Source organism: Haliaeetus albicilla, chromosome 10 (genome assembly GCF_947461875.1).
Source record: "Haliaeetus albicilla chromosome 10, bHalAlb1.1, whole genome shotgun sequence".
Taxonomy (NCBI): Eukaryota; Metazoa; Chordata; class Aves; order Accipitriformes; family Accipitridae; genus Haliaeetus; species Haliaeetus albicilla.
The window spans coordinates 20,018,050-20,044,603 of NC_091492.1; the positions used below are offsets into that span (position 1 = coordinate 20,018,050).

At 38.6% G+C, this 26,554-nt stretch overlaps 1 protein-coding gene across 6 annotated transcripts; it reads right to left on the bottom strand.

The window, feature by feature from the left end:
- Positions 1-5,511: 5,511 nt before the first annotated feature.
- On the bottom strand, positions 5,512-26,554 carry LOC104318935 (dipeptidase 2). Of its 6 annotated transcripts, XM_009920424.2 has the most exons (13): positions 26,445-26,554; positions 23,806-23,975; positions 21,745-21,845; positions 15,892-16,168; positions 15,016-15,142; positions 14,409-14,538; positions 13,932-14,073; positions 12,976-13,045; positions 12,294-12,470; positions 11,664-11,751; positions 10,944-11,019; positions 9,133-9,268; positions 5,512-7,882 (listed from the first exon to the last, which is right to left on the bottom strand). In XM_009920424.2, the coding sequence occupies exons 4-13, from the start codon at positions 16,023-16,025 to the stop codon at positions 7,691-7,693; spliced, it is 1,272 nt and encodes a 423-aa protein (XP_009918726.2). In that variant the 5' UTR covers positions 16,026-16,168; positions 21,745-21,845; positions 23,806-23,975; positions 26,445-26,554; the 3' UTR covers positions 5,512-7,690. The 6 variants fall into 6 exon arrangements, with proteins under 6 accessions (XP_009918726.2, XP_069649797.1, XP_069649798.1 ...); XM_069793696.1 differs by lacking the exon at positions 26,445-26,554 and having other exon boundaries at positions 15,892-16,036; positions 23,806-24,838; XM_009920426.2 differs by lacking the exons at positions 5,512-7,882; positions 26,445-26,554 and adding an exon at positions 7,892-8,159 and having other exon boundaries at positions 23,806-24,858.

Genomic DNA, 26,554 nt, shown 5'->3' on the forward strand with positions numbered 1-26,554 from the left:
AAACAACAAAAAGTAACATTGTTTCAACTCCTTCCCAATGAAAGTGATTTGCCATTTGTTTCAGGACAGGAAGACCCAGCACCTGAAACCATGTTTGAAGACAGCTTTTCTTATCTTCCCTTCTTCCTGAATTTCATGGGGAGAGGCCTAATTTTAAATAAAGTAGTTTATTTTTTCTAACTAGGAAAATCAAGGCCAAGCAAAAAGTATCATCCTTAGAAATAAATATGTCATAAAATTACAACTCAGATTTTTTTTTTATTATTCTTCTGTAAAATAGAATATTCTTCTGTGTTGCCCATAACGTTTGGAGTGCTTTATAATAACCTATACCTCAAAAAGCTTTGTAGAAAGTTTAAGTTAACTTTCTGTAAATGAAGCTTTGAAATGCCTCATTGTAACCTGCCCAGTTATTGCTGTCATTGCTGACTGTAATGTTTATGTATGTCCCCAGGCAGAATACGTGGCCTGCTTAGATGTATATGCACAGGATGCACTGCCCTAGAAGCCTAAGAGATAACATCCATAACTGTGTTTATCCAAAATACATAAAACTTCTTGAGTGGAATACCTGCATTCTGGATAATAGTCATATTGCATCTCTGTTAATACAGACTGGTATAATGCTTCTCTCCTCTTTGTCACTGGGACAATCTGTGAATTTGTGCTTTGAAGCCATGGGAAATTTCTAAACCATATGACATGAAAAGTATTTCTGAGATATCCTGGATCGTCAAGTTAGTAGCAGGGTCATGGCCCAGAAAAAAAAATACATTCCAGTTAGAACAGAAATAGGGGTTTTCGTTAGAGGAAAGGTTTGCAGATTTATAGACAGCATAGTAAAAAATGCCTGGGAAACTGAAACCCTTCTCAGTTATCTCCCACACAGTTAGGCAGAAAACTCTGATACCTGAAAGATCAAATACTTGCAAGTTTTGAAGCCAACATGTTTTTAAAAAGCATAAATACAGATATTTAAAACTGTGTAAAGAGAAAGGCTGGGATATGCACAGCAGTGGATCCATAACTATTATTTATTGTTTTAAAAGATTTTTTTTCCACTAGAGTGGAACCTGGGTGACAAGTAGCCCAGAGCTGACCATCAGAAAAAATAACAAAACAAAAATTGGCACTGCCAAGGTACAGCTTCCCTGGACATGAGGCTTGGCAGAAATTCTGCAAGTTCATGGCCAGCATTTCACTATAGTGAACTTATGTTTTCAGCACATTCCTGCTTCTCCACATCCAAGGATCACACCAGCCTTGTGGACAAAGCAGGCCGGAAACTGGCAACCTGGCTGCAAAGGTTTTTCACTAACAAAGATCAGGATCTATTTCATCCGTGACAAAGATAAGCAGTTGCTGAAAGAGGTCCTTTGGAGAGGACCGCAACACATACATCCACATGTAAAGAACTGGGGACATAGCAGTAAGAGCTTATGGGAAATGCAATGTGCAGTCCTCTATATGCCATTTCCAGGAGAAAAATAAGGCAGGGAGAGGTGACATTATACTTAATTATACTTAATACAGGTGACATACTGCAACTGAAAATTTTGCTGTTCTCTTAGAAAATGTATCACAGCTTAGACATTAAAAGACCACAAGAGGACACTGTGGTGCCACTTATCTTCAAAATTTATTTACTTCAGGGAACTTCTGCCTCACCTGTAAAATTACTCATAACTGTATTTGATAGGTGGAAAAGCGATTTCTACGAAGATACCTTAATCTCATCTTTAGAGACTGAAAAGTTACTAAGTCTTTGAGATTATTTTTTTTTTACCCACTCGATCAGATTTTGTAAATTCAAATAAGAAGAACTGGATCAAAGTTTTTTCCATTAAACTTGTTAAACATTGCAGTAGTTTTCAGGATAGGATTAAGATGCTGGAAAAATACTGCTCAGTGGGTGTTCGTGGTTTTTTCTTTTGTCCTTTTTTAAAGATATCAGTTTTCAGTTCAGTTACATTTTTAGCATGGATAAATCTGAATTTTTAATAAAGGGCTCAGAGAAAAAACTGAGGACAGGTCTAGACAAGTTTCTTTAGATGATGAGTTTAACTATAGGAGGACACTCAGAAAAGTTAATCCAAATGGACTTTTCAAAGTTGTATGAAACTTTTTTCCAAATGTTTGTATTCCAGACTAAAGAGACCTTCTTTTGATTTGTCTGACAAAACCCTGTGTATTAGCTTCAGTTTTATTCTTAGCTATTTTAATTTTTGTTTTGTTTCTCAGCAGCAGCCCACAGGGGAATTTGAATTCTTGCTTCCTGGCTCTGTGCTTTTCTCTCATTGCAGAACTGGCAAAAGAAAAGCTTTATGAAAACAGTGAGACCATGTGTAGAGAAAGAGCTTCAGAGAAAAATATTTAATGTAGGGGAAAGCATGATCCTAGTGAATTTTACAAAACAATTTGGGGAGAAGCAGCACAAACAGAGCAAAATTAAGTGTCTTCTCATTTGAGTTCTGATCATTAAGGCTAAAGCCTTGATTAGAAGCAGCAGCATTTCTGTGATGTAAGCTAAATGCTGAACTTTGTTTACTTAGCTTTTTTTTGCCTTATTTCCCCCCCCCCCACTATTTGTTGACTCATGACAGAAGAAACTGAACCAAGTTTAATATCTCTCTGAGGTCACAGCTTTAGGGAAGAGGGATTGTTTGTTGCTTTTGCTTTGCAAGAAAAATAAAACTTCACAGGTTGAAATGATTTCTCAAACAGTACAGACATTGGGGAAAGAATTGCCACCTTCGCAATTTGAGTTGCAGAAAGTGAAACAGGCTACGAACAGGTCATCTGGTAATACTGGACCAAGTGACTGAGGGGTTCTAGCTCAATCACCGAAGATCCTAGACATCTGGAATACAGAAACGGGACAAAAATGCTACAAATGCCACAAATTTTGTTTTTCCTCTGACAGAAATTACATAATGAACTTATAAATAAATATGAAGGTTAATAAAAGCTTTTCCATTTGTCTGGTTTCAAAAGATAAAAACTGAAAATTATAAGAGTACCAAACACCCACCACCGTTTCAAGTTGTTCTATGTAGATGTAAAGTTTGTAGGTAAGATATCAAGACAAAAATCAAGACCAGATTAAAAAAAATAAAAATTGTTCTTGAAACACTGAATCAAGCCTTCCAAAATACTCCAAGAAGGGTTATCCAGCATCACAGTCTGTCCTGAAAACAGTTCAGCAGGTCCCCTAACATACTGCTCTGGGTCTGCGAATTGAATCCAACAAATCTTAAGAGAAAATGAAAGCCACTGTTAGTGGGAAGAATCTTCTGGTTATTTAATTTAGATGTTACATTTTCAGAATTTTAAGCAATTTGATCATTTCCATATGTATAAATCCAGAGAAGAGTAAACAGAGGAGCTGCTGCTTTCAGTAGCAAATGGAAGAAATCCAAGTCGCTGTAGTCTGCTTTTCTGCTCCTCTCCTCCACTAGCACCTAACACTGAACGTAGTTAACCCAATTACTGACGTGATCAGCAGGAAACCCACCACCTGAGGGAGGAAAACAGTTCCTTTTCAGTTAGATCAGCTCCCTGAACCAGCTTATCATATAGTTACACAAACAGCAGTGCTGTCACAAGGGACAGGGAGACAACATGCAGTGAAGAAACAGGGTAGGACTGCAGCAGCCGAAGCTGACACTGGCATAAACTGCTATGGCACTGCACCTTACTCCAGAAGGTGATGGAGATGCAATGATACACAGCTTTTCAAAGTTGATTCTGCGGTACAGATTCCCAGTGAACCTTACATTTAAGATCAAACAGAAGTTAATAAACTTATATAGGTGGTTAGACTTAATGCATGATGTTTACTGACCTTGAAACAAAGAAATGTGCTGGCATATTGCTTGAGCAGCTTGATATGCAAGAAGGAATGCAGATGTTAAGCACTAGCACAGTTCGGTAGTCCATATCTAATGTAAAACATGCAAAAGTCCTTCCATGGTCCAAACAAGTCACCCACTGAGTAGAAGTTAGATACGTGAACTAAACTACTCAAATTTTACATAACAGATCAGCTGCATAGGTTAGACCAGCAATAGACTTTTTAGGCCTGGTGTCTAGTATCACCACTTACCCAAAGGAGACAAGTGAGAATTGAAGTTGTTTATTTCTGTGGATGCTACAGCCCATTAGTCTGGAAAAGGATAGTACTGGGGGAAGGGCGCTGGCATCAACATTTTAGAATCAAATCAATTGTCTGCATCAATATTACATCTGCAGTTTTTGGTTGTTCATATCACACATGCAAAAGTATGAGCCTTGGACTGTTAAAGATGCCTTGAAGTTTGGTTCTTATTTAGAAAATCAGCCGAAAGTACTTCATAGATTTTGAGATTTACAGAAATAGTAATAACTATTTTCAGAATTCATGTTAGCATAACTCATTTAGAAGAGGTAAATAATGACTTGCATTCCACCATTTGGCAGCCAACAGAACTTATTACAAAGTTCGTATCTCAGTTACATCTGATACTTCACTGATACCACTAGCCATAATAGAATCTGTCAGTTGAGCTAGCAGGCATTTCAAATTACCAGTGCAAATTGCTCTTATTAATTGGTGCAGGGCAAAGGCATTCAATTTCAGGATGACTCATCCTCTCCATTGGGAGGCAGAAATGAGAGTGCAATCATTTTATGCTTGAGCTGTTAGAAATGCAATGTTGTGACTACAGCTACAAGCTGCTGTCAGTAGGACTGGAGACACTAGCACTCAGACTGAAGGGTCACTATAGTTTTTCTGACAGCAGTCACAGCCATATCTTACATGATTTTACTTTTGAAATGGAATTCTAATGAGATGCCTTTCTACCATGTTTCAAGCTGTGTGGTTTTGATCGTTTAAGAAGAATAAACTAACTGCATCTATTAGATAAGCTAGATACCATGTCCATAATCATTGCATGATGCACAAGATTCCATTTCTTGTTTGATGATTTTGCACTCTGATATTGGTTTCACCCAAGCAGCTTATTTGAAGCATTCTGAATTAACATTGAAACTTGTAATGGAAAAAGGGACTTCTAGATCATCACACATCTGTGAGAAATGCTGTGAAGTGGAGGTTATCCTAATCTTGGCGCAGGCAACCTGTCTGGTTCACCATAAGCCTTTTTCTCTGTGACTTGACTAGCTTGACCAAGTGATTTGCTGCAGGTAACACTGTCGTCATGGACTCACAGCAATGACCGAGTCATCCATGTTCCCTTTCCATAGGCACTTGCTCAGACTTCTCTACATGTTAGGTGGTATCTGAGTGAAGATGAGGCTGACTGCCTACATCCAGGATGCTCTAGGGTTAAACCTACCTGACTTTCTACTGCCTGCAATGGGGGAGGCTACCTTCCCTGTGAAGAGCAGACCCAGAGCCCTCATGATACCCTGGCCTTCCTTCTTCAGCAGAGTTGCATGGTTCTTTCAGAGTTTCCTGGAATTCTGAACATATACATTGTTTCGTGAGATTACACCAGTACCTATACACACTTTTAAACAATATTTTATTTAAATTTCGTGTATATGTTTTGCCACAAGGTTACAAATTATTCATTGCACAAAGCAGTCAAACAAATAAGTGCAATACAGTGTAGATAAAACAAGGAAATAAACTACAAATATCTATAGCATGGTGGAATCAGTTACATAAAAGTATTATCCATATCTTTAAGAAAAAGAATATATTTTTAATCCATGCTTCAGTATGGAAAAAAAAGTAGAAATTAGTGGGCAGGCAAGTGACAATGCAGTAGAAAGAAAAAGGCTGGAAGGAATAAGGAAGCATCTTACATTTCAAATATGTAATCACAGTACTAATTCTGTGAAAAGAGACCATAGATGGGAGTTTTCCAATGGCTTATGGAGCTATTAACAGAAGTACTGATGGGAAGTAAAACATTTGCCCTACTGAATTCGTCATTTTACCAGTAAAACAAGTTCTGATGCCGGTCAAGCAGTATTGGGAACTTCTGAGTCAGTGCAGTAGTTCCCCATTGTGGACACATAACCAGGACTAGTATTTATTGAGAAACTGTTCTTAAAAACTTGGCTTGTATGCAACTAGATTATTCAACATGATTTGTAAAGAATTCATTAAGTGGCAGTAGTATATTCAGAATATACTTATCAAGGAGACCACCTTATCAGAAGCATGAATGAAGCTTCATTTTGAAGCAATAAAAGAACAGTCTTCTTCCAGAAACCCTGCTTGTACATGGAATGCAGAAATGGATGGCAGGAACAGTGTCAAGTGACTTTAGAAAGCCTTGCTTTCAGTTGTTAAATACTTTGTGTGTTTACAAATGCTGTCCTTAGATCAATTACAGGACTTTTATTTTATACTAAGGCTAAATGCTGTAGATGTTGCATCAGTAAATAAAAGCACATATCATGGGATAAAAATCACAATTAACAGCAAGCATCATGAGAAGGCATTTACCAGCAAGCACTGTGAAAGGACCCTACAAAGATGTAGTGCTGCCATCTTACAGTTTCATCATGAATCTCAGACTATTTGATTAAAATTCCAGGTTTGAGCCATATTATCCTACCAAGAATAGGCCTATGGCACTATACGCTCTTCTGTATAACAGCAGCTTCTAACCTCACATACCTTGTGTATTTAAAAATGTGTTCCAAAGGCTGAAGCAACAGATTTATAATAAAAAGGTTTCTTTCTAATCTGATGCCTGTGAATCCTGTGCCAATGGTCTGATTTTAGCCAGCTAGAATAAAAATAAAATAATAAAACTTGTTATTGATAAGGATCATTGTTTAATTGTGAAAAAGATTTCCACAAAGCTGGGGAACATTCTAACAAATTTTTTATTTAAATACTCATTTTATACTTTTCAGACTGCAATAAAAATATCAGACCAAGATCTCACCCTCTGAGTAGCCAGAATTCCTGCTTTGTCCTGGTTTATTCTTGCTCCCAGCTTCATGAACATGTAGCAAACAGCAAGTTATAGAAACAAGCAATGTATAGAAAAGTATCTACAACATTGCCTTGTCACCTGTACCTGAATGCAACATACCTACCTCCACCCTTCAGTAACTCTCCAGTTGCCCACTGCCCTCGTCAGGGTTCAAAAATAAGAGTTTAGTACTGCAGGATGGATCCCTAAAGCTAGTGGTAGTCATGAAATCTGAACTGAAATAGCCATGTCACCCATCTTGTCGTCTTTAAACTAAACAAAAAACACCACCACTCGTGTTCTTCTCCAATTAAGCCATCAACTGATGATGAAAGCTGTATGATTTTACAAGGCGTAACATCTGAAAACATCTCAGCATAGCTGTCTTAATCATATTCTCTAGTTCTGGTGTGGAACTGCTGATTCTGGACTCCAGTATTTATACCAAGTGCCACAATATGGGTACCAAAACTGTGTGTCATGTATTAGAGAATATATTCATTAGATGTGGATACTTTCCATTAACAATGTTGGTCCTGGTTTAGCCAAGTTGACACAGAATTTATCCCTTCAAATTCTAAATGCTTTTGCTACAACATTTAAAATCTATGTTAACTTTCAAGTATGCAGGTGAATTTATAGAAAATTATATAAAAAATTTAGCATAGCTTTACATTAACAAAACCACCAAAAGATAACTACTTGCATTGCAGATTGTTCCATATATCTCTCTCTAGACTCCATAGATCTTATGATTCATAATACAGTATTAAATATGATACAGTTACAAGTGTCAGACTAAAAGGTTGTGCCACAGATGGAAATCCAAAGGACCTGGTTGTCTGAAGCTGATGATTATGTAGGTCTAGGCGACAGGAATTTTGTACTTCTTGCAGAATTTCACTTTCACCTACATCCATTAGTCTATTAAAGTTCCGCACCTAGAAAAATTCAAAAGGTTGCCCCTGAAAGCCAGACTGGCACAACAGCAAAAAGCTTTATGCAGCTAGCAAATTCAATGGTATTTCAAGTGAACCAACTCAAACTTTATTGCAAAAACACATCTGAATGTGAGGAAATCAACATCATTATCCTGATGTCTGCATTCCTATGAAACACTTCCCAGAATTCAGTACAGATATATTACAGGCAAGAGTCACATCTCTGGCTGTTCTTTGTCTTGGCTCCCTCCACATATGGATGCATTAGCTGCAAAACCTTAAGCAAAAAAACTCATGAGCTTTCTTCCCTGAAGTCAGCTCACAGTCTCAAGACAGAGCTTCAAACATCTCTAACTTAGAAAGAAAAAAATTACTAAATCTCACAGATTGGTTAGGTGTGATGAATTTCAACCTCTTCATAATGCCAGTCTGCCCCACGTACAACTCTGCATTAGCTAGATATTTTGGCAGATTAACTGGAACAGTACAAAATTCCCTGATTTCTCTTCATCTAACATACCCCAAAAAGGCAACTGGAAAAAAGATCACTGTGAAATATATGTTGTCTATATATGTCTATATATGCTGGCTTTGTGTATAATATCTACTTACTTATCCCTATATATAAAAACAGCAGGAAGCTAGCAGTTTGCAAGTTTCAACAGAGGCTTTTGAAAAAGTTACCATTTAGGGGGTCCTTACTCTCATACAGTCTCTTTCCTTCCCTCCTCTCCTCCCTCATCCTTCTGGATTAGCTTCTCCCATTTATACTTGAAGCTCGCTGTGATCTAGTTCTTATGTTTATGGCTCATTAGTGATCTGGTCGTGGCAGGAGCCTTTTGGATAGCAGCCCAATCCCATGACAAGAATTAAATTGATTTGCAGGAGTCAGCATTCCTTACTGCACCAGCAAACACAGCCAGACTGTGACGCTGGTACGTCCGTAGTTTCTCCAAACCATGAAGTGATTCTGTTTAGAAGTCAGTGGTGTGTACTTATCAGATTATCACCAAGAGAAAAAGTTCCAAAGAGCTTTGTCCGCTCTCTCACACTTCCCTTTATTCTGCTAACACTCTCTTGCCATCTTGATGTCTTTCCCACCATTTGGAATTATTGCATTAAGTGCTACATTCCCTCATAACTCTCTCACTGAGAAAAAAAGAAAAAAAAAAAAAAAAGGCAGCAAGACACCAACAGTTCCTCTCTCCCTCTTAGTAAGGATCAAGATTCAGTTTAGTTTTTAATCTTACATTTTCCACTTCCCTGAAGACACGGAGAAAGTTCTCCCGTAAGACCCCTTTCAGTTCAGTTTCATTCCATCCTCTTCTAAGAAGTTCCTCAATCAAAGAAGGGTATTTAGAAACATCTTCCAGTCCCTCAGGGAAACTGTTGGCAAGAGTCACACAAGAACATTCAACACACATCACTGAAAATATGTAGAAAAATATTTTTAATTAGTCTTTTGCACATATTCACTTTTGGAGTAAGCTCACCTTGGATCCTATTCTTTCTCTGAGAAGTTAAAAAAAAAAATTAAGAATTTGACTGACAAGCAGAAGCAGGGTGACAATGAAAGGCTTCTTCTGCACAGAGCATCCCATCAGCAGAACAAAACTGTCTATTCTGGAATGAAGATGCACTTCTGTATAGGCAGAACAGCAGCACGAAGGATATTAAAACAAAACAAAAGAAAAAAACCCCAAACTCATATGCATTAATCCACTCTTTATATCTGGCCTTTAGAGTAAGAGGAAACAGCTGCATCACAGATGGAGTTGGTGCAATCCACTTGTGTAACTGAGAACAAAAGGGAACCTGCAAACTCATGGTGAGCTAAGGAGTTCCAGGCAATTTTGAAAATACAATTAGAATAATAATATTGTTTTGAATTCAGCAGTTTAGGCAGTGAAAAGAAAGCTATTCAGAACCTCTACTGAAGAAATTACAATAAACTAAATTGACCTATGTCTTATGCTAATTCTTATCAGAATAAAAAGAAATTAGAAGTAAGAAGCTGCAAAACCTGCATTGAACAGGTATTAATTGTATTTCCATTTAATTGTATTGAAATTGTATTTCCATGAGTCTTTGACTTTATTTTGAGATAACTAATATGTTCTGTTATTTTTATTTTCTGTGCAGGTGTGGTGATAAGCATTTCTCAAGAAGTCTGTTCCATTACTTTCTACTGGGACTTAGGACCTTAACAACTTCACCACCAATTAAACTGATGGTCTTTGTGAAAATGCATGCAATAAAATGTGTCCTTGTGTTGCAAAATTTATTTTTATTTTGGAGATTATAGTTTCAGAGCTATGAGTACCTAACTCTCATGGGAGCTGACACACTGTTTTTGTGGTCCTACTTTACAGATGTGAGTCTGACTGTGACTTTCATACACAAGTGTGTCAGACCCTAGGGAAAAAAAAAAAAAAGAAAAAAAAAAGGAGATTAAGATTCAACAGAAAGATAAAAAGCAAAAAAAGCTTTAGGGTTACACCAGCAAATGCACCCAATCTGCATTTATTTCCTGTACTGTAACAACACTAGCCCAGGAGTGAGGAGGAGAGGTTATGCCGTAGGCTGTTCACCATGCCCTGCTTGCCTCAAACACTTCCCAAGCCCCGAAAGCAAGAGTGGTTTCACAGCCCCCAAACAATTTGGGCTTTCCCCACTAGAAAGTAATAGCGGAGGAAAAAGTTTTGCAGCATCTCCTTGGGCTAAGCCATTTATCATCTAAAGGCTGAGGCAGCTTTTCTGTCATTCATCTTTGGCTTCTGGAGGAAAGCACCCTCTATCACTATTTTTATGTGTGCAAACCACTGCCTAGAACACACAATTGCAGAGTTAACAGGGCATTAGGATCCATTTCCACATTTGTAGCACTGCTTCACACAGTTCTAAAAAGGAATCATTGTGCCCTTCTTTCATGAAACTTGTTTTAGTACTCATCACAAGGCAACTTGCTACAACTCTTTTAGTCTGCCTTTTTTTTCCCCCAAAGTGTCAAAACCTTCATAATTTAAGGAGCAGATGTCAATGTATGTACAATTTTACTAACCGTTTCACTCCGTCGTAGTCACCACCAATTCCTATTGATTCTGAACCTGCAATTTTCTTTATGTGGTCAAAGTGATCTGAAATCAAATATCAAAGAAAACAGTATCTAAGCAACCAGCAAGAAGAAATAATACAGTTCAGACATATTGGCACTAGGCAACTGTTCTCCTTAATCATGGATTCTTAATCAAATCCTTTTAAAAAAAGTCAAAAGACATCCTGATAATACACGTTAAAATTTAATAATGCAGTTGACATATTCTGGATATTTACTGAAGCTTAACTAGTATCAGGCACATCAGGCAGCAATCTTCAAAATAACAGCTACACTGATGAGATGCAAATGAGGAAAAAGACATGATCATCACAGCACATTAATTCCCAACAAGTAGCCCACATATACTAACAGATTTTTCATTACCCACTACATACTTATGTTTTCCACTCTTAATTACAAAGGCTTAAAGTGTTTTCCAGAAAGTAACAGCTACTTTGGGATTAATGGTTCTTGGCTCCATTTAGGAGCATCATGTCCTCCAGCTACACACCTTGTACCTCTTGTTATTGTTTAATGAATATTAGCTCCAAAAATACCTAGAGCTGGGGTAAGGTGTGGAAGGGAACAAACAAGCAGTCTAATTTACATGATCTCAGAAATGATGCAAACACCAGGAAATTCATAGAAGCCACCCACAAAAACTACAGTATATTAACTTCAAACCTGCAAGGGTAGAAACATTAACAACTTTTCTGCCACAGGCCAGTACATCTGCATTGAAAGTCACCATGATAATTCCCTTGTTCTTTTTCTGAAAGATATGAAGAGACAGGTGACGAGTGGACACTCGTGTGTCCTGCAAACCTCACAGGCATCTCATATAGATCCTTCTACATCCATCCATCAGTGAGCATAACAACACTCTGTAAGTCAAAGCTCAAATGGCTACACAAGGCTTTGCCTCTCTGTCCCTTACCCTGGTTTCATTGTATTCTCATGTAGCCTGAATCAGCAGAAGTCCAGTGACTACATCAAACTCAATCAGAATTTCAAAGTACTTGCAAACACTTCATTTTTGTAGCCAAAGACAAAACACAACCCAAAGAAAATGTCTCAGAAGTGAATGTGTAATTTGTTGCTCAGGGATCTGCTTATAAATCCAATGCAGAGATGACAAGGTGAAAAGTAAATACCACAATTTGAATGCACAAGTTTGCATCAAACTAGCCAAACATTGGCATTAAAATAAAAAAAAAAAAAACAAAACAAACAATAAAACCAACAAAACAACAAAAACAAACACACACACCCCAAAACAATAAAAAACCCCAAACCAAAACCCGTATCGCTCACCAGTTGCTGGAGGATATCATCAGGAACATTTCTTGAGTGATTACATACAGAAAATGCTGAGGAATGGCTGAAAATTACTGGTGCTTTTGAGATATTCAGTGCAGCTTTTGCTGTGGAATATGAAGTATGAGATAAATCTATCACCATACCCAGGCGATTCATCTCCTTTACCACTTCCTAAAACAGATTTACAGACAAGAGTGTCAGTATTAAGTTTCCTTAAAGGAAACCATTTAGCTGATACATGTAAACAGATAAAGAAATTCTGCAGTGGTCAGCTAGTCATAAACATGCTGTGCCTGTATGGATTTCTTTTTACCTATGAATTTAATAGTAATATATTCACTCACAATTAACTAGCACACCACCACATGCTCAAAACATAGAAAACTTAGTCAATCTAAAATAAGTCATTTGAACTGTTATTCACATCCCACTACTTTTGCATATTAACTCATACATCTGATCTGTATTAAGACAATTGTTATAATTAAATCTAGTGCTTCTTTTGCCCTAAGGAACATCACAGGGAATTTTGTTTGACTGAACCCTGATCACCTCCTAACTAACAAGAACTTCCAGTAATTAATTTTTAATGACAAGTTGCTTTTGAAAAGATAAAGCCAGAAGTTGTTAGTTGCATGAGAGATTGCTTAGATTAACATCCAAAAGAGCTCCTTACTTGGCCGAATGCAGTCAGACCCATAACACTAGGATAAAATTGGTGTATTCCTTTAGATGATGATTCAGACCTTAAAAAGGGGAGTGAGGGAGGAGAAACATCATATTATTCTGGAGACTACAATATCAATAACTGAAACTTCTTATGCTACACACAATAAAAATCATTACCATGTCACATAGCCAAATGTAGGGATAATGAGCTACTTAATATGTATCTTGTTCACATAGTGCTTTTTATGTTCATAACTATTTTCTGGACATTATGCCTTCAGGTTCAGGACTGCTGTATGTTTGAGAAGCAATGCACGACAAGCAAAGAGATGCTTGTCAGAAATTTTCTGATTAAACAAACCTTCCTCAGAGAACAAAGACACACTGAAATGTCAGTTATCTGTCAGCCAGAAAGCCTGCTTTTCAGCCCTCTCTGCACACAATTCCCCTTTCCCTGAGTCAGTACAAGAAGGAATTTTGTCAATCCAGCAAAGAGTAGGTGCTAATATTCTGATACAGTAACTAAATACCCATCTCTGTAGCTGCATATGAGACCTGCACTTTTGAGCTGGCCAGAGAGGACAGTGTTGAAGGCTGCTGACTTCTTACATAGCATTTACCCTCTTTTACCTACATCGTATGTATTTTAAGTACTCTTTTTTTTTTTTTTGGCCTGTTTTGCCCAATTTCCTAATAAATCGAAGGGGATAACAATTTTACCATCTTTGTGTTGTTAACAAGGTTTAAAAGTTCCCAAATTGTCAGCATAATAAGCACTACATAACAGATACTTCCATCTCCCACTTGACAGATGGCAAGTGATTTACCCCAAAAACCTATCATCATTGACTTCATTCAGAGCCCTTCACAGGTGAACTCTGTGTCTGAATCCGTATTTTCCCCATCTTGGAGCTGCCACCACTTTACACTAGACAGTCACACAAAAGCATGCACATTCGTTACCAAGGTGTATTGCAGGAATGCGTTAAAGTCATGTAACGAACACCCAGGTCATAATACATCCTCAGTGTTGCCAAACTGCTGTCAATGGAGTGACCGCCTTCTATTCCGATCAAACACGCAATCCTCCTGCTGTCAGAGATACCTGGAAACAGCAAAGGAAGATAATTCCAAAGTAACTTAATGACAGATAAGAAGCCAGCACTACTGAGCAACAATTGTTATTGTAAATTGCAAGCAATAATATGGACATTTTCATAGAAGAGGAGCTATACTACTGCACGTTTATAAGGCAAATTTTCTTACAACTGCGGTGTGCCAGGACTGTGCACAGAGTCAGTTATTGTGGCTCAGTGGAAAAACTGAAGTTAAAGTTACCCTTTAAACCAGGATAACTTGCCTGCTTGCAGCTCTCCGTCTTTTGCACATACCTCCTGCAATCCCCTTTAAAAAAAATTCTGTTACAAGAAAGAGCATCACCTTGGGAAGTTGTCACAAGTTCAAGCTCTTCATAGCTGTTACACATCCTCTTGACAACATCAATTTGCTCTAAGGTCAGACGCACAGCATCCTTGTTCTGAGCGCTGCAAAGAACATACACTGACCAAAACTGAAAGAGACATTGACAAGTAAACTGCTGTGTCTCAACTTGGAAACTTTCATTTGCCAATAGCGAAGTTCACGAGCCCAGGCCAAAATAATTTCCTACAGTTTACAAGGGACCTGCCACTATAGTTTTTCCCCCCAAAGGAAGAGTTACGATGCCAAGCAAGAGCATCCATTCCAGATATGATTAAAGCCTCCTGACACACTCAGCTACTCCACAGTACACCCAGGAAAGCAGATGTAAATTTACTTTATTTATCACAAAATAAATGCCACTGTTTTAGTTAAGGGTGCTTGGATTATAAAACACAAACTTTTGAAACACAAATGTTATTGAAAAGTGTCTGTGGCTTTTCCGTTTTATTGTTTTTTTCTTTTTTCAACAGAAAGAGCCAGAAACGAGGCCAGGAGTACTTTTGTGACTGGGAGGGAGGCAAATGTAAAAATACGTTCTCAGACTCACAACCATGGCAGTACATACCTGAGCTCCCACATAACCAGCTTGAAGTTTCACAATGTTTGTGTGGGTCTTGTTGAGTTCTCTTAAGTTGACTTTACTGAGTCTATTTTGGTAAAATATTCTCAGCTGCAGTACCAGGTCATTGTGGCTAGAATTGAAAACAAATAGGACTTGTGATAGAAATAAGTCATTCCCCTTCTAACCCAAATGTAATTTCTTCCACTGTTCATAGTCCCTTAGACCATTAATTGCCAATAATCCTTGCAGTAACATAGGCTTAGAAGTCTCCCTTCTTTTGCAAACAAGCTTTATTTCTTAATTAGGACAGCAATAAACTTTTTTTGCTTCTCCCATTTTTATAGCTGTTGCGTTCCTGTATCTATTTTTCTCCCTATCATTTCTGAAGGAATGGAAGAACTGAAATCAGCCACCACACTCATTAGAAGCAAGTACTTGTGGTAGATTAATCAGTGCTGCCTGTGCTAGAATAATCAGTGTTTGCGTTCCCAGGTCAAAATACACTCACCACAGGCGTCATTCCTTCAAGTTGTAAGAGTACCCTTTCAAGGTATGATGCCTGCTTTCTAGCTCTGCACAGAAGTCATGGCTAATGAAAGATGCCATTAAATTATGGAAGGAGACCAGGACATTATGTACGGGGAAACAATAATTAAGTGGTGAAACGTGACGAGAAAATCACAAATGCATTTAGAATAACCTGATGCTATAGTAAGCACCCTCTGAACCAAAATTCATTCGGGATAAATCACTGCAACAGTAACTAACTGCTATATGCTAGTAACAGCCTATGTATCTACTGATCCAAACACACTTCAGCATTTCCTCCTCACTTGTCAAGATTCACAAAGAGGGTTTTGTTGAACATATTTTATATACCCATCGATTAAACGTGCATCTTGCATCAGCTCGATAGCTCTCTCTCTCACTGATTTCTCATAGCTGAATGGCACCATATCAGAGAAGAACATCAACAGCCACAGCAACTTTGTTGTATTTCTCTTCATTTCCATTTTCCAGTTTGCTAAAGCAAAATGATACCACAATTATTTGCTGATGACAATGAAACAGCAAAATTTCCAGTCTGCAGAGTTTGTAGCCTTAATAGTATAGGCAGAGCTGAAATGCCTCTCTTCTGGTAAGGCCAGGGTGAATTCTGCAGGAGGAAAGAAAGAAAGAAAGAAAGAGAACGGTAAACAGAAGGGAAGGTAGCAGCAGAAACTGCAAAACAGCTACCTTCTCCCAAAGATTTTAAGGTCTCTGGCTATTGTGTTTTTGCACATATAACCACTCCTTGAAGTCTGCTGCTGCCGCCAGCTGACTGCTGAAGGGAACCAACTCCTCAGTCAGAGCTGGCAGAGTGAGCCTAATGGACCCTGGACACACACCTCCCAAAAAAGCAGTTCCCAAAGCAGCGTAACAGGGTAGTTCTCTTGTTACATTAACTGGTTTGTTCTCATTATTTGGGAAACCTCATACTGAAATGAACACTGAAACTGCTTTCGAGAAATTCCAAAAATCAGCTACTTCTGAGTAAACTGTATTGTTAAAACACACAGCATGTCAGAGTATTTTCAGAGGAAACCTGCTGAAATCCAACACTTTTCCATACTTTAGCAAGGACAATATGTGTCAATCTTGAAAAGGTCACTTTATTTCTATGATGAAATGGGTATGACAACTTCAAGAGTAATCCAAGCACCCCCTACTCTCTTTTAAAATATAGTACTCAAACACATGGACAACAGCCTTTCAGGTGTCAGTCAAAAAGCATTATTTACAAAGAGATTAGAAATACCTTCTGTTCTATGTAAAGTAAATGTAAGATCTGCTAGGAGGTGAAAATACCTTTGCAGGGAAAAGGTTGGGGTTTTTTTCCCTCCACATTCAGAGTTACTGGCAGCATTACCTGTAAAGCTGAGGAGCAGTCACCTCCCTTCATTCACTGGAGTGACATACTAATTAAATGCATGTGCCCTGTAAATTCTTTCAGATCAAAGAAGTTTGGCTAGAATTCTAATATTGCAGAGCCAATGCTCAAATATTTCCAAAAGAAAACAAACAAACAAAAAAGAAAAATAATGTTGACTTTTCATTTGGTTTCCACTATGAGCCAGTAAAGTTTACATTTATAAACTTTCTTCTGGTGGCACATTAGTTTGTTTTTACTAATAAAGGAAGTTGGGTTTATGTATTCCTTGTCTGTGAAGGTAAAAACAAATAGCAAATATCCAAGATATGATAAAATTACAAGGCAATTCACCTTGCCTGCATGCTTTGCTTCTCTTGTCTTTAAGCAAATTTTCTAAAGCAACAGGAGGTGGACATAAACCCAGGAAATGGTTTCCTGATATAAAGCCACATATTCATCAATAAAGTCACAGACATCTCAAGGGAGATCCATAGGTGACAGTGTCATTGGAAGCAAATTCAAGTCACACCAGGCAGATTACCTATTGATGGCATCCTGTTCTAAACACATTTATTTCTTCCCATTACTAGAACATTTTGATTACAAAAATCAAAGCCAAAATAAGAGTACACCTGTAACCAGGATATTGAAAAGCAGCACAGTGAAAATCATATTATTAAGATTCTTATATTTCCAGCCTATATATTAAACCATTTTCCTGTCACCTGCAATATGCATACTGTAAATCAAAGGAAAAGTTAACTGGCTTATTTGCCCTGCCTATGCCTGATACAATGTAAATACATTAGAAATGACTTATATTTAATAAGCCAGTATAAGTTTAAGCAAGCTGTGCAATTAAGATGTTTTAAAATAAAAATTAATCCATTTTGCATGTATTTTAGCTCAAAATCAAAATAATGTAAAAGTTAAGAAAAAAAATATTAAGAAATTACCTCACAACCTGAGTTTAGAAAGGTGCAAACTGCTATTCTGAAAAAATCCTTTAACTTTGACAAAAATTCCTAAGGCTCCTCTTTTGAGAAACTGGCCCAGGCCTTTTCTGTTTCACGAGAATTGGGAATGCATTAAACTGTGGGACCATCTGGCAGGAGGTACTTTTGAACAGTGGGAACATACAAGCTTATACAAAAGGTGGCATAGACGGAGAAGCAGGTTTAAAATCAGCCCTAAAGTGGTCTCAGAAAGAAGCTCTAGGACAGCTGAATAAACACAGTAGTACGCAGGCACAAAAGAAGATCCAATATAAATATGATACCAGGGGACCTGTGGCACTAAAGAAAATTAATAACCCTCACCCCTTAATGTTTCCTATGAGAAAAACTTCATGTCAGGAATGGCATAGAGAGCATTTGGGAAGTACAGAGGTCTAATGCTACATAGAAGAAAGCACTCTAGAAATAGATTCATCCTTCAAGGATGCTTAACGGTGTATGTTCCCATTCATTAACAAACGTAACAGAAGCGGTTGACTTCAAGTTTCTTCTTATGTGTACAAAACTTAAGAGTTTTTGGCTAGGTCCTTAGGGGCCCGTCAGTTTACATCATAAGTCTACGCATCTGGGTTTTCTCATGGGAATGGTTTCCTGCAGGCCCAACTACTTCCCCTGGGGTCAGAACAAGGACCAGACCTTCCAAGACTGGGATGATACTCTCAGACTGTCCTTCTCCGGAGCACAGCTGACTCCCTGGCAACACTTTAATTTACCCAGGATTTGTACCACAGCTGATGGAAGAAGCCCTTATTCCTCTCATGTCTGCACAATAACCAAGGGAATCTTCTGTGTTTTTCCCACATTGACTGATTGGAAGGGAGATTTTTCTGCTTTTATTCATTGCCACAGCTTTATATTTGTATACAGGGAAAAATTTATTGGGAGGATCATTTTCCATCGATTTTTATGTAATACTGCCTTTAGCAGAAAAATATTTGAATTGTCATTGGAAACAACTGTGATGCATCAGTGCTGAACAAGTTGACCTCCATTATTACTTTTACTCAAAGAAATTGAATATTTATAGATTATGTGTTTTGGGAAAAATGAGGCAGGTCACACATATGTGGGCTTACACATTATATCTAGGTACAGCAAAATCCATGTTCAAAATACAAGCCCTGTTGTGCTACTATGACGTGGTGTTTGATTTCCTTCTCTTACGTGTCTTCAGTAAAATCCATTTATGCAAGAGGGCACATTCCAAAAAAGAAAAGATAAACAGAATCCTACTGGAATCTTATATGCATTTAAAACTGCAGCAGTTTGCTTACAGTTAATTTATTTTAATTAACCTCATGCAGAAAATTGGAAGATAGTATGTAGTGGGGATATAAAGTAAACCAGGCCCAACAGCCTGCTACTTCTCTTGCCAAGCTCCTTCCTCCCAGCCCTGGGGTATGCAAAGCAAAGCACACCATTAGTCCCCATGGGACAAACCCAGAGGCAGTCTCATGAAATTGTTCCAGGAACTGAAATACATCTCTTCAGTTCTGAGTTAGGCACCACAGCTGAGTCTCCCGCAGACCAAAAGTCTGTCCCAAAGAAATATGTATAAGTACAAAGAGAAAACTTTCTTCTTACTTTCAGCTCCACTCCAGCTACACAAAACATCACAGGCTTGCAACATACAGAGACACACCCTGTGGGAGAGATAAGGAGGGAGGTGCAAAATGCTGCTCCCTCTCTTCTTCCACGTTACACTTCAGAGCCAAAATGTCTCTTTCCATACCTACCTTTGCATCTCTCTGAGAGCATAACTGCTTTTCATGCCCACCATAGCTCTGCACACAGGACAGGCGCAGCAATTTTGGGGCATCAAGCTTAGAAAAGCCATCAGCCCACAGCCCAAAATAAACCCTGACAGTCACTGGAGAGCTGCAATAGGCACAGAGTGAGTCTTTGCAGACACGCTACAGAAATAAAGCTTTACTGCCTCACACTTGCTAGCTTCTACCATTGGTTTACATTCTCCAAGCTCTTCATGAACAGCTAGGAAGTTACTATCAATAAAACATAAATGCTGAGAAAGCATACATTACATAGAGTATTCCCACGTCAGGGAGGACAGAGCTATAATGAAGCAGGATGGCCACATCTGCCATATAAGGATGCAACAAGGGGGGGTTGCTCTTTTAAAATAGATAGATTTTACTGGAAAATTTCACAGTTAAAAAGGAAAGTTTTTCTGCATGCTTCTGTCATTTACCATCTTCGGAAGTATGGGCAAGCTGCCTGGCCCCTCCTCCCCTTTCCAGCAGGCAGGCCAGACCTCACTGCAGAAGGTTCAGTAAACAGCTGCTGTTTAAGAGCAGCAAATCTCAGCTAGGAATGGCATTCCTTTCATCCCATTTGAAGTCCCTATCTTCCATCTTAGTCTTTATTAAAACACTTCATGACAGCCATTATATTAATACTTGAATTTGTTGAATTATTGTGCCAAATCAAATATAATAAAGTGCAATAAAACAGAGCTCACAGCTCAAGATAGTAATATAACCTGAAAAATGAAGAAAGTTCATCCCCCCCCACAGTCCAGTTATGCTGAGATCTCATGTAGATAATCCTAGTGTAGCCCTGAATTAACTACCTCAGATCATGGCAGCAGCATAGCTGCAACAGCACAGACAACACAAGGTGACCAGGATCTTAGGTAAAAACTTCCTTGCTGACCACTGGTCAAAGCATGGATTCTCCCTATTCCTTAAATAATAATTAAGCATAATTAGTAATACATAAATATTAAACATATTTTTAGGAGCAGAACACATGCATCATACTATGACGTTTCTAAGAAAAGATACCAATCCCTTTGAAATTCGCTTTGTCATCAAGATAGTCTTTCAAACCTTTCTCAATTTTTGCTTGAAATTCCTTCCACCATCACCAGCCCTGAATCATGTCAGGTCTGTCTGTTCCCCTGTTTAGAAACCTCCTTGGTGCTGTATTACATTTTATAATTTCCAACCTGCTATTCCTTCCCTGCCTGTGCAAAGGTGCAATGAAGTGCCATCAAGCAATGAGAAAACATGGTGCTGTTAAACTTATTGCTTAAAACAGGAATAAAAGGGAATATATACAGTAGTGGTTGGAAGGCATTTCAGGATCTCTAGGAAGAGAAAGGAACAAGCAGGGTAGCTTGTCCCAAACTTCCTTGGAAAGAGGAACTCACTAGGGGCAATTACAGTACTTCCATATACAGAGAAAGTCGCTCTTAGCTTTCAGCCTTGAATTTAAGTGCATCCTTGGATATTTCACATGCTATCCACCGCGCATGTAGACTGCAAGTTTTCCAGATGCAATATAACCGCAGGTGGCAAGACTTCTTTGCAACTGAAGTGTAGGAGATTCATTGCTTTCTCCTTTAAAACAATTCCATAACAAATTTTATTATTACAGATAAAAATTATATTTTAAATACAGGAAGATTTCTTATAACTTCCCTTAAGAAAAGGACAACTACTGAATTTCTTTCCTAGGTTTTCATCCTTTATTTCACCGTGTTTTTTTCCTGTGTGCAGTTTTTAAGACTTTCTAACAAATTCAAATTGCTCAATCCAGTAATTTTGAAGTAAATAGGAGCTTTGCTAATGCTATGCATTTTTTTATCTAATTACTAATGATGAGAACTATTTTCTCAGAAATCCTAAATTACTGAAATTCTTTTAACTTCAAGACAGACATGCTTTATGGCATGATTTCCTAAAGGCAGAACAAACCAGAACAGCCTGTCAACTACTTCTATACCAGTGTAGTAGACCACATATTATCAGGCAAAACGGTGTCCAGCTTAAGAGTGCTGACCTCAGTGAAAGGGCTGGCCAGCAGTGTTTGATGCAGGGAGTCAGCAGGCTTCTTTGTTAATGTGCAGCCTCCTCTTTCTCTGGTCTGGTGATACTGCTTTCCTGGAATGCAAACCAGAACCCGTTGAATAGCACGTACAGACTTGAGAAAACAACTAGTCCAGGGCTCCTCTCTGTGAAGGTACTCCTGACTATATGGACCACAATAGGTTTCAAAGCTATAGACAGCAGATTATATGAAAGGAACACTCTTCTTCCCAGTCACCCCATTTGGGCCACCTGTCCCATGCTCCTGTCCCTTGTTTAACATGTGCTCTTCTCCATGCCAGGGTCAGTGCAAGCCATGTCCCCTCCAGCCCCTACTCCTGACAGACTCATTCGTTTTGGCAGAGTTTTGCCCAGTTCCAAAATTATTCTAATATTTTGGAAGTGTTTGGATACTGCTTTCAAAAAACAATGCTACAAAATAGTGAGAGAGTCAGACAAAGGCCACAAGGATGACCATTACTGATCATTAACAACTGAGTTTTATCATAATGGATGCAGCCCACGGAAATACTGCTCTCACAGGAGGTAATGAACTTTGCTTCAGCACAAAAATGCTTACTTGGGTGTATGTGCCACAGCGGAGTTTACTTGTCTCTCCCTCACAGCTGTGTTAAGCAGCATACTCAAGTAAGAACTCTCAGTAGAGATGGCCATGAACAGTTTTAAAAAGACAGCATTTTCAAACATACCATGGCTTTTTTTTTTTCATTTTTTTACTTTTTTAGTGCTGCCCACATTTTTCATTCTAAAAGAGAGCGCTTTGTTTTCTTCTGGTCATTGCAATCAAATGAAAGATTTTGAGGAACAGCAGTTACTGGTAACACCTCATCCTCAAAATCCTTCCTCAGATGGGAGTACAGTCTCAGAGAAGAAGTTTTTCTTCCATAAACATGCATCAGAAACATACATGCATTGTGAGACCCAAAAACTTTAGTGGAACAGCACTTTTACAGAACTGTAAGGAATAGAGAGCAATCAGAAGTTCTTTCTTTTCTGCGTTGTGGCAACCATAGAGATTTCTCTCAAATGTCAAAGCACAAATACAGACCTTGTACCACAGTGAAAAAAATCCTTGTATCTCTAATCTAGAAAATGTTAAATTTGTTTGTGGCAGCTCAGCATGCAAAATGCTAAAAATGAAAGGTCAAAAAATTGCACAAGCATCAGAATTCTGGCAAGCTGGCATCAAAAAGGCAAAGTAATTTCTGCAGGCATTTTTTGATTTCAAATTCCTCGGGCCAAAATATAGATCAGATCTGCAACCTGTATCTCTAGAAGTCTGCCAGATCCTGACAAAATTACTTTAAAGGGAACACTGTTTTAATAGCTTATTATGTACTCTGTGGCATTGTACAGTAAAACTGCTATTCCAGAAATCCACAAAATTTGTCAGTTCAAAATGCTTAATGAGAAAGTAGCAAGCCTTGTTCACACAATAACAGTGTTCTGATGCTATAAAAACTACTACACATAGTAAATTTTGGTCCAATTACTTAGTATTTTTCTATCAATATGAAATACATAGTGATTTTCAGGAACATTTTTAAGCAGGAATTGTACCTACATGTTCTTCAAGCAGTTTGACTGCTAACAGAAATTATACTTATCTATACATTACCAAATCTCCATTCTGTGTATTTGTACAAAAATGCTACTCTTGGTAGCTATAAGAATTTCCTATAGATTTGCTATACTTAAGTACCTTCTAGGTTTCATGCAAGATTTTCTTTATACTTTGACAGTAAGATGCATTTGCCTTTGAAACTGTTTACATTAAAAAAGACACATAAGTATATCATCATTCAGAAATCAGTTCTTGAAAATTGAAGGAGTATTGCAAGCAGTACGCAAAATTAAGAACATGGTATATTAGGCACCCCTGCTTAAACAACATTTAAAATACAAAACCCACACCGCTTTTTTCCATGCTGACTAAGCAGAGTTGAAAAGTGGAAGCTGACATGAGATTTATAGCTTTTTCTTGTTTATCTAAAGGCTACTTGGAGCAGGTTACCTTCTTAGGAAAATGCAGTGGAGTCAAAATCCACATTCCACTGTGTTGGATGCAAGAGCCAAAGCTTGGCACCAGGTTCTCCTGGCATCAGAGCAGCAATGAAGAAACGTCCTCTATTTCTTTAGCTCACGCCACAGGCTTCACACTCAGCAGGGATTTGGACACGGCCCCTTTCAGAGATAGGAGAGAGCTGTGAGAGAGCTTTTCAGCTCGGCTCCCGCCCACAGGGGAACTACAAGCCTTGTGCTGGGCTGTGTTCAAAACCCAACATTTCCTCCCTCTTGTGGCAGGCTGTTTGTGCAGTCCATCATGCATTTGCTCACCAACATATGATGTGTTTAACACTACTCTGTTTATATGGTTTAGAAATAGGTGCCCCTCATCACAGAATAATTTAGGTTGGAAGGGATGTCTGGTGGGATGTCGTCTAGTCCAGCTACCTGATCCCTTCAAGGTTAGATCAGGTTGCTCAGACCCTCATCCAGTGGAAGTTTTGATGTCTTCAATAAAAAGATTATACAGCCTTTCCAGATCCCTGTTCCAGTGCTTGCTTATTCACATTTTGATTATTTTTCCCCCGTTATACTCAACGGGAATCTCCCTTGCTGCAGCCTGTGATGGTTGCCTCTCATCCTCTTGCTGACCTGCTCTGAGAAGAGTCTCTTAGATTTGAACTTACAGTAAACACAGTTACAGGTATGCACCTTACTTGTAAGAGACTGAAAGAGTTAATCTCTCAAACATTGTGGTGGGGCAAGTTCTGCTTAAAGACAAACCCTGCACAGCAAGGAACCAAGGTGAAAAGCCCATCAGCTCAGACATCAGCAACAGGAGGGGGAGCGCAGCTCCCTGTCCTGATAAACTGTTCTGATACAAAGATCAAACAATGGCCATGTCTGCAGGGAAGAAGTTACTCCACCAACGACCCCCAAGCCCAAAGACTCACAAACTGCTCATTAACCTGAGGAGTTCGGGTGCCCGCTCGAAGGAGGGGCAAGGATGATAAAAAGACACAGACTGAAGCCCCGGGTGTGCAAGCCCACCGGGACTGGACACCTCGGCTGAGTGGACCCCTCGGCTGACTGAACCAACGCTGGACTCAGGACCCGTGAAATCTTTCTCTCTTCCTTTCTCTCTCTCTGTCTTCTCTCTTTCCTTTTCCTTTTCCACAATCCCTACACCTCATCTGTTTCAAGATATAAACCGTTGACCAAGTCTGAGACTAAGAGTGGATCCAGCGTAGACCCTTCTCTGAGGAGGAGTCTGGAAAGCAAGGGGGTCTGCTCTGAACCTCCTGACTCAACGGGAGGGATCTCCTTATTCCCTGAATTGATGTATATGGTTACACAGTGTACAGAAGTAGTCCTATGCCAATTCCAGTTGTGAGAAACCCTGCCACCTACTACCACGCCTCCCCAGTTCAGTTTGCTTTTGTCATAAATAAAATCTTTAACTGATCGTTTGGTGTCATTTCACCTTAATTTAGCCCGAGGGAATTTCAAATTAAACACAACTCTCTGGTCTGTCCAGTCTGGGTTGTGACATTACTGCTGACCTGACTTTGCCACACTGACTATACCCAAGCCAATAAATATCTACCCCTTCTTACTATACCTGCTGGATTTTCATCAGGACTCAGAGAGCCATTGTATGATACTTGTAAGGGTTAAAATGCTCACAAGGTACAGGTGACCTTTTCAAAGATACTTATGTCTCTGAAACTACTGGGACTGTTCACTCCCTTTGTGGGAGCTGACAGTTTGGAAACAAAGACATGCAAAAACATGATCCTGCAGTTTCAAAAGAAGTAATGTTTGCTTATCATCATTTTTATTTTACTTCATACTTCGTACAGAAAACCAAAAGGGCATCATGCTTTTGTTTATGATTCCATTGCAGAGAAATAACAAAGTCTCACAATACCACAGACCTATTATGCAATTGATGTCTTAAATGGAACATAGGTCTGTCATCAATCCTCTAGTTCCCAGTAACTGGAAAACTTAAACAGAAACCACTACATCACTTGGAATTCTGCTGCACATTGCTAATGTGGTGAACTTCACTTATAAACATTTACCATCAACTCAAGTGGACTAAAGAATCCTAAACAGTACGAATTTAGTATCAAGAGAAAAGGCAAATATTTTCTTTAGAACATATCCTCTACCTAATCTGAAGCTTGATCCAGGCCAGGTCCGTCTTTATGCCTATGACAGAAAACTATCTCCCAAATTTAATTTAAAGCAGCAAATAGCAGGCTCAGATTCATTTTCCCACTTGTTGTCTAGTTCTAGCTCATGTTTCCTTGTTAATTTTCAACTTTTCAAATTCTTATCCCTGTCTTCGAAAGTAAGTAAATATCACATAACCATCATCGCTTGCAATTTATTTTTCCTATTTCTTTAATTTTCTCTCCTTGCAAAGTCAAGTTTAATCTCTGATCTGATTTCTACTACCTAAAACACTATGTTTCCACGTGCTTGCAGGAAAACTAAGCTCACCAACTCCTTGTTCAAGAACAATTTTTGCTGAGCCACTAAGCTCCTGCTTAGACTTTTAACAGGTCACTTCTGTGCAGATTCAGAATGTAACTTATTTTTAAAGCTGCTAAAAGCCAAATTCTTCCTTTGACTCACAGTCAGGTTTCTTCTGTCTTTTTCTTCCAATAGCCCTGGATGAGCCGTAGCAGCTGTTTGTGTATAATAATTCTTAGAATGTGGCATTCGTGATGTACGTCCTTCCTGCA

What these genes read in the sequence shown, in the direction of transcription:
- LOC104318935 (XM_009920424.2), bottom strand. Translation starts at nt 16,025, where the DNA reads ATGGAAATGAAGAGAAATACAACAAAGTTGCTGTGGCTGTTGATGTTC. An exon ending in GACTACGACGGAGTGAAACG is followed by an intron (nt 9,269 to 10,943) that starts GTTAGTAAAATT and finishes TCTTGCCAACAG; the next exon opens with TTTCCCTGAGGGACTGGAAG. An exon ending in TCTTCAGGGAAGTGGAAAAT is followed by an intron (nt 7,883 to 9,132) that starts GTAAGATTAAAA and finishes GAATTTTTCTAG; the next exon opens with GTGCGGAACTTTAATAGACT.